Source organism: Penaeus monodon, chromosome 17, assembly GCF_015228065.2.
Source record: "Penaeus monodon isolate SGIC_2016 chromosome 17, NSTDA_Pmon_1, whole genome shotgun sequence".
Lineage (NCBI taxonomy): Eukaryota > Metazoa > Arthropoda > Malacostraca > Decapoda > Penaeidae > Penaeus > Penaeus monodon.
Window position 1 is genome coordinate 44,425,778 of NC_051402.1, and position 8,818 is coordinate 44,434,595.

Genomic DNA, 8,818 nt, shown 5'->3' on the forward strand with positions numbered 1-8,818 from the left:
ATCAATATTGTTGTGAAAATAACTTTGTAATTCTTTACAATACAGACACAACTCCACTTTTTTTTCAACAATATAAGTTGCCCAAACTGGACACTGCCTGAGGGGAGGGTTGGTGAGGGTCTCTGGTCCCCAACAGCTTCTTCATAAATGTCATCTTCACTTTACCCAAGCTTAGTGTCCTTCATACCATAAAAAATAACTATTTTTCTTATACTGTTGAGGTTATTATCATTTTTGTTATTTCAGGCGTACATACTTTATATTTTGTGTCTAGAATGATTTTGCAGCAAAAATTGTTGTGTATGATTCCAGTCCTCATTACAGAGTAAATAGATTTCCATGTAATTTCAGGGTTGGCAGCTCTTGAGTCCAGCATCTTCCGCCTAAGCCTAGGAACGGTACAAAGGCCATTATTATGTACTTCAGCATCAAAGCTCCTTTCACCATCTGATACTACAACGCCATTAAATTTAGTTCAGGTTAGTGTTGCACTCAAGCATTTAGCCTTTTTCAAGTCTGTACCATTTTAACAATCTGGTTTATGTGAGTTAAACATGTACCCTTAAAAGTACACAAGCTCCCAGAAGTGTAATCTACTATCAAAAATAGTAGACAGTCTTACAGTGGCTACATGTGAAGCTAGAATATGCATGATGTTAAGAAATGTGAGGGTATGAGTTACTCATCCTCTGAGGGAGGTTATTGTATAAGATCTTTAATTCCAGAAAAGTGGCCTCCACACATCAACTGGGAACCAGAGTTGGGAGAAGCCTCGTGGGCCCAGGAAATGGCTCCTCAACAATCAAACAAAATTTGCACCAACCCCTTTTGGAGAACAGGAGAGACCAGCAGTAAGCTAATCTCATTTCCATAGGCTTATTTGATTGTGATTAGTATGAATATTAGCTGACTTGAGTCTTCTCTGTATTTTCAACATATTAATTCTGTATATACCATGTTGGAATATTTTGAGTGAGCACATTTTAATTCTCAAAAATTAGAATTTAAAGGTGTGAATCAATGTTTTATTTATGACAGTCAATATACTATACATATTACTCATTTCAATTTTTTTTCTTCTTCTTCTTCTTCTTTTTTTGTTATCAGTGTCTGTATATTCATGGGAGTTTTAAAAATATGTTGATATTTAAGCTAATACTGGTAATTAATATTCATCTTGTTTTTGGACAGTGCTTCACTTTCATGTAATCTCAATAACAATTTATGAGTACAATCCATTTTAAAAATGCAAACACATGATAAGTAGGTATAAATAGACACCTTGTGAATAGAAGTCAATAACCCTTCACCCTTTCCAGTATGTGTGTCATGTAAAACAAAACATAAAATACAGCCCCAATAAGATGTGGTACGTGGCTTGCTTGGTTCGGGGAATGAAGATTGATGACGCAATCCATCAGCTGCAATTTGTACACAAGAAAGGGGCTGTTGCAGTGCGGGAGGCTCTCGAAGAGGCCCAGGAAATGGCTGTCAAGCACCATAATGTTGAATTTAAGAGTAATTTGTGGGTCTGTAAGTATATATGTATTCATTTTTGTTTCATCTCTCTTCACATCTCTTCTTGTTTTTTGCTTTTCTCTTCTTTTCTCTTCTTTTTCTTTCTTTTTTCTTTAGGATATGGAGTATAAGAGAGTGTTTATGATTCACAGTTGAACCTCATTAAGCATCTGACATGACCTTAAATGGAACTGAAACCCTCATAGTTGCTTTTACTTTTAATGTGAAATCTAAATCTGTATTAGATTTAATTGATATCTTACTTATATTTACTTCAGCAAATGAATTGGTATGATCAAGAGAAATCCCAGGAGATATTGGAAATAAGATCAATATGGTATCTCGTGCAATGAAATTTTTCTGTATTAAACATTATCCTCTGACAAAACATAAAATTCTTATGCATTTCCTCTCTTACAGCGGAATCCTTTGTTGGTAAGGGACTGGTTGTTAAGGGCTTCAGACGACACGCACGACGTAGGTTTGGTCAAGTGAAGTACAAGTACTGCCACTACTTTGTGACACTAGAGGAGGGAGAGCCACCAGAACACTACTATCCCCATAGGAGGAAACTGACACCACAGGAGATGCTAGAAGAATGGCTGGAGAGCAAACGACAACGCACCATTCCAATGTCCTTGTAGTTAATCACAGGACAAGTTGGAACAGAGAACATGTCTTTCCTTTTTACCTCCAGATTTGTTGCATCCATAGAATCTTCAGATCAGATTCAAGGATAGAGATGGAACTGAACTAAGCTTGAACTGTGATTTTCAAATGAGTTTAGGAGCATAAACTTGTAAGCTTGTGTTCCTTGGAATAATTTGTTTCCAGCAATTACAGATTATGTCTCAGAGAGGTTTTGTAAATATCAGTTATTAAATTTTTTTATTAGATTTTATATATTTATTTCCTTTGTTGTCAGTATTGATAGAATTCATGAAGAAAAACCTATGAAAATCTTGAGCATCTTGTTAAAGGAAATGTCAACCCTTTCCGGATGGGTCACATGTACAAGCATCATAACATACTGCTTGGTCTGTGGGGTACGGTTGTACGCATGGCGATGCACCAGAGCACGTGAAGCAGGACATTCCGCTTCATGTAGCGGACTCTGTCACACAGTGTCTGGCCATTGCCAGAAATCACCAGAGTTTATTACACTCAGAAATTTCTGTTACCTGTCGGTGTTGGGTTAAGGGCTATCTAAACATTCCAACACTATTTCATATCACCAATAAATCAGAATAAGTATAAGGATCTTGATAATGCCTTTATCATAGACTCAACCTATGAAGCACTGTAGCCCATCTGTTTCTTAGGAGGAGGCAGAGGTTATGGCAGTAACAAGAGCCCTTTTTCAAACCAGGCTTTCAAGTAATTGCCAGTTGAAGTTGTCATTCATATGGAAGCTACATGACTAAAATTAAATTATCTGAATTGAGACAGTCAAGATGAGTTTCCAGGAATATGAGTGATATGATTATGATCTGCTGTGAATTTAAGGAAACAGAATCATTGAGCATTATTAAGAATGATAGAGCTCGATGGATAGACTATAGGAAAAATACAAGCATGTGTACAGAACCTGTTAATTTTAATGCTAAAATTCATTATCTAGTATAGTAGAAGTTGAAAACTTTCTGCTAATCTGATAGGTGGTCCAGGAAATTCAGCATAGGTGTTATTCTTTATTATGGGGAATAAAATGTGGGCCAGCACATCCTTGGGGAAACAGCTGCAGTGTTGCCCACCTGAAGAGGAAGTTGTCTAGGAAAGAGCTCATTCTGTTGTTCTGAAAAGTGGTCTGATCCTGCTTGGGTTATGGGCATGGCCAGTAACATGTTAGCTTTTCACCAATGCCCCCCCCCCCCTCCCTTGCTCATTGTTGTTGTGGGGGAGCTTAGGAGACAGGGACTGAGGCCCAATGTAGGGAATCTCCCCTCCCTTGTTCATCAGCCCTTGCCTCTTCTCCTTTCCTTTTCCTTTTCTTCATCCCCTTGTTCTGTCCATTTATCCTAATCGTTTAACTCATTTTTACCATTTTTGCCACAATTCTTTATCATAATACTCCCTACTCCCTTAAGTCCTTCCCCTACTAACAACCATTACCTTATATTATACCCCATCAGCTCCCTCTTTCTACCCTTTTCACTATCATACATACACTTAGTAATGTTCAACCTATAATTTTACCATGATCATTAACTTATTCCTAACCCTTTTCATTACTCTACCATACCATAGCACCATATTACTTTTTACGTCATATAGCATTTCCTTACCTGGGGGCTTTACCCCCAAGCCTCATGCTATCACTATATTTTGAATAGGCTGCTAATGACCATAGATGTTGATGCAGCAGAAAATTTTAAATAAATAAAATTTCCACCAATATTACCCTCTAGTACTGTTCAACCTGTAACTTTACCCTGATCTTTAACTCATTCCTAACCCTTTTTGTTACTCTACCTTACCATAGCACCATATGACCTTTGATGCCATATAGCACTTCCATATCCAGGGGCTTTGTCCCTAAGCCTCATACTATCACTATATTTTGAATACAATTCCAATGACCTTAGATGTTAATGCCGCAGGAAAATTTTACACAAATAAATAAATTTTCTACCAGTGCCTGGTGGTAGCAGTAACTTATTCTGACCACATATTTATGGTTTCAACCATGGCTGTAATCATCAAACAGGAATGACTAATCCCCTTAATCCCTGCTCATTGTTGTCATGTTGGGGGCTTAGGAGACAGACTGGGGCCCAATGTAAGGGATCATCCCTACCTTGAACCTGAGTCCTTGCCTCAATTAATTTTGCATGGTCTTTTCTTCTCCTTTCCTTTTCCTACCCTTCTTCACCATCCCCTTCTTCTGTCCACTTCCTAAGGTGGGAGAGCCATGCTAAAAGGATGCATCAGTCATGAACGTCCTCCAGGAGCCATGGGCATGGTATTCCCTTGGTTAATTGCCTAGCCCTTACTCTTTATGGTTCCGGCAGACCATTTCCTCTCCCCATTAAATGCAGGCTCTCCATGGCCAAATATAAAGGGTTTAACCCTTATTAAAGGCATTAAGGCTTGCTCCTTCATCAACTAGCCTATCCAAATATGATTTCACTGGTTTCCCAACCCTTTCCTTTCCTTTGACCACGGCTCAGACAACTGATATTTACAGTCCACTCTACCCATTCCGAATCATCTACCAGGTCATTACTCAACATTCAGAATACACCCCTTCCTCATCATCCTCCACTCCATCTTCTACTGCACAGTCTTCTTCATTGCCTATGCCCACCCCCCTTATTACTACTCATCATCCTTATTGTCGTCCTCCCAACTGTCTACCTCTCTCCATGCCACCCCCATCTTCTTCCCACCCTCATCCTTCTTCTGCTTCCACCTCTGCAATCCTTTTGAGTACCCTTTTTGGCTCAGCCAAGTGGGATCAGTTCTACATGATTCCCCCTACAGCCCCGTATTCTGACAATACCCCTTCCAACAATATCATCAAAAACAAGTAGGCAAAGTTTGCTTTCACAGTCGTTCTGATTGTTCACGCCTTGGCATTGTTACATCTGGGTCCCAAGCTGGTGCACTATCTACCCTGGCTAACCTCACTAGCAAATTGTAAGTCCTACACCAACAATGACAAGATTTGCTTCTGTAGACATGACCTCCCCCATAAAGTTTATATTGGTGGAGTGTCCTACCCTGTCCGACCATATCGGCCTCTTCCAGACAAGCCAGACAAAAACTATGTTGATGAGGTTTTTCTCTTTCTACCTATTCCAAAACTGTACGTTGCTCTGCTCCTCTCCGGTCTTCTCAAGAAATCTCAGCATCTATCCCAGTATCTCTTCCCTCTAGCCAGAACCATCCTATCTCTACTCCCTCTCTTCCCAAGTCAAATTCTTTCTCCAGTCTAAAGCCAGATACTCTAATCTCTACCACTTCCCCGGTGATTCTTCCATCTCATTCTAGCTTCTGTAACATACGATTTAAACGTTCCACTCCATTTTCTCCTACCACATCCTCTCCTACACCCACCTCTCCTGTTGCTCCTTGGACATCAATTCACTCTTCTTCTATGCAGAAGAAAACCTTTGTTTCTCAGACCTCCCCACCCAACTCCCCTCCAGAAATTCTTGAAGACCTCCAAAAGTTCCTAAACATGACTCAAAAGAATGATCCACTTTCTCATCCACCCTTTAATTCCCTTATTCCTATTCAATCTACTTTCAAAGTATTTACCGATATCCATCCTCCTCCTCAAGATGCCCCTACCCCATTTCCTACCACTCATCCAAAAAACACCCCATCCTCTCCTCAATGTACATCAACATTTCTTCTACCTTCCCCATTATCCTTACCACTCCCAACTAAATGCTCACATGACTCCCTTATGTCATAACAATGTCCTCCTCCAGATCCCCCCTCCGGATATTCTTCCCGATTCTTCCTCTGTTCCCATATGTCATTCTCTGGATTCTTCTCCTACTATTACAGCTATTGTTTCTTGCCCCCCCCCCCCCCATTTCCTTGCTCGCCTCTACCTTCGACCTCAGCTCTCGCCTCAACTAATTTTGCATGGCCTTTTCTTCTCCCCCTTTCCTTTTCCTTCTCTTTTTCATCTCCTTATTCTGTCCACTTCCTAAGGTGTGAGAGCCGTGCTGAAAGGATGAAAGACTAGCTTTGTGTCAGTCATGAACGGTCTCCGAGAGCCTGGGCACGGTATTCCCTTGGTTAATTGCCGAGCCCTTACCCCTTATGGGGACCCTGAGGGGGTAGACCATTTCTTCCCCCCCACTTATTTCAGGCTCACCATGGCCCTTATTAGGGGCATTAAGGCTTTCCCCTTCATCAGCTACCCTATCTATCATCCAGGTCATTACTCAACCTTCAGAATACACCCCTTCTCTCCCAACTCCATTTCGTACTACACAGTCTTCTTCATTGTCTACCCCTACCCCTTATTACTACCCATCCCTATTGTAATCCCCACACCACCCCATCTTCCTCCCGCCCTCGTCCTTCAACTGCTTCCACCTCTGCAAACCTTTTGAGTACTCTCTTTGATTCCCCCTGCAGACCCTTGCTTTGACAATAACTCTCTCTTCCAATAATGTCTTTAAAAAAATAAGTAGGCAAAATTTCCTTTCGCAGTCGTTCCGATCGTTCACGCCTTATCACAGTTACATCTGAGTTCCAGGTTCGTGCACTATGTACCCTGACTGACCTCGCTGGCTAACCTATTCTTGCCCAACCTCACTCCTCCCTTAATACTTGTACCGGAACTGTTTCCGTCTCTCCGACTGATTGTTCTGTCTGCAACAAGGACTGGTCAGACTGTGAAAACGACTTGCTCGCATGCCTTGTCGACTATAATACGGCAGCAGTCCAGTGCTACACTATTCCTCCCAGAGGCCAATGTAAGCCGTTCACCAATATTGCCAACATTAACTTCCGTAGACACGACCTCCCCTATGAGGTCTATATTGGTGGAGTGTCTTGCCCTGTCCGACCATATCGACCTCTCCCCCATTATTGTCAGAAATGTAGGCGTTTTGGCCACCCACCCAAACAGACGCTCCACAGCCCAATGCCTTTTATGTGCGCAACCTAGCCATGACCGTTCAAATTGCTCTGCACAGTCACACACATGTGCCAATTGTGGTGGTTCCCATTTTGTATTTTATAGGAGTTGTCCTGCCTACAAGCTCGAATCTAAGGTAGCAGTGCTCAGATTCAAACTACGCCTCACTTTAAACGAAGCCAGACAAGAAGTACGCTGACGAGGCTTTCTTCTTTCTACCCATTCCAAAACTGTACTTCGCTCCGCTCCTCTGCCATCTTCTCAAGATGTCTCAGCATCTTCCCCAATATCTCTTCCCTCTACCCAGAACCATTTCTTTTCCAGTCTAAATCCAGATACTCCTATATCTACCATTTCCCCGATACCTACCCTTCCTTCTCACTTTACTTATCGTACCAGGCAATCTAAACGTTCTACCCCATCTTCTACTACCACATTCTCTCCTACACTCACCTCTTCCTCTGCTCCTCGGATATCTGTCTCTTCTTCTCCTCACAAGAAAACTTTTGTATCTCAGACCTCCTCACCCTGAAACTCTTGAAGACATTAAAAATTTCTTAAACATGACCCAAGAAATGTTCCGCTTCCTCATTCACCCTCCATTCCCCTTACTCCTATGCCCTCTACATTCAAAGTATTTGCCGATATCCATCCTCCTCCTCCTCAAGTTCCACCTACCACTATTCCTGCCGCTCTCTCCCAAAATACCCCATCTTCTCTTTCGCCATGTGTGCATCACCATTCCTTTTTTCCCGTTATCCTTACCACTCCCATATGGATGATTATACCGTAAAGGTGCCCTTCTTCGGGTCCTTCCCCTCCTGACATCCTTCCTGATATATCACCACCTTCTCCTGTTCCCTTATCTCATTCCCCGGATTCTTCTCTTCCTACTTCTCCAACCTCTACCCGTATTACCCTTTGATTGTTTCATAATGGCTCCTTCGCCAGTTTTCCTTATACAGTGTTCCTCTTCCTTCCTCAACCACAGTACTCTCCATTTCATCCACTCACCCCATACCCTACACCCTTTCCTTTTTTTTTTTTTTTTTTTTACTAATCTCCGCCTTGCTTCATTTGCTCCCTCTCTTTACTCTTTTCACTACCATTCTATCCTATAACGCTCTATAACCTTTAGCATCTAACACAGTACTGTTGGGCATTAGAGACAGTTGAATGAAAAACGACATAAACTTTTTAAAAATAAGACAGATTCGATATGAAATCATTAACAGTAATATTATAATAAACAATAAAGACAATCGCAGTTATAAAATGCTCCTAGATTTAGGCAGGCTGTTTAAGATAAGGTTGTTACTAACTCTGTTTAGGGAATCGTCTTAGATAGTTTAGTTATCCCTTAAAGGTTTACAGATCCTATCATTAGGGCATTTTCTATCATTAGGACAACTTGAATTGCTGTTATAGAAAACGTAATATCTCAGATTAGCCGGTGGTTACTTACTTGAATAGTTGGTTAGAAATATTTGGCAGTAAAGAGAGATTTTCAAACACAGAAATAGATACACAACATGATTAACAGTGTAATATTTTATTTTGAAAAGTTTTGGTCCGCTTTTTTTAACGACATTATCATCACACGAAGCACTGAAAGGTTTACTTTTTTTTTGTAAATTCATTCTTTATTATAAACGCTAATTCGATTTGAAGATATAAAAGCCCAAAAGTATACTT

The 8,818-nt window shown here is 40.9% G+C and overlaps 1 protein-coding gene across 1 annotated transcript in view; it reads left to right on the forward strand.

Moving 5' to 3' along the window:
- The window catches only part of LOC119583803 (39S ribosomal protein L22, mitochondrial-like), a 3,274-nt gene extending 860 nt beyond the window's left edge, over nucleotides 1-2,414 (forward strand). Inside the window, exons 2-5 of the mRNA XM_037932504.1 lie at nucleotides 352-479; nucleotides 726-851; nucleotides 1,320-1,533; nucleotides 1,939-2,414. Coding sequence (XP_037788432.1) covers nucleotides 352-479; nucleotides 726-851; nucleotides 1,320-1,533; nucleotides 1,939-2,162 — 692 coding nt within the window. The 3' untranslated portion in view covers nucleotides 2,163-2,414. The remainder of the gene's footprint in view (nucleotides 1-351; nucleotides 480-725; nucleotides 852-1,319; nucleotides 1,534-1,938) is intronic.
- Nucleotides 2,415-8,818: the final 6,404 nt, after the last annotated feature.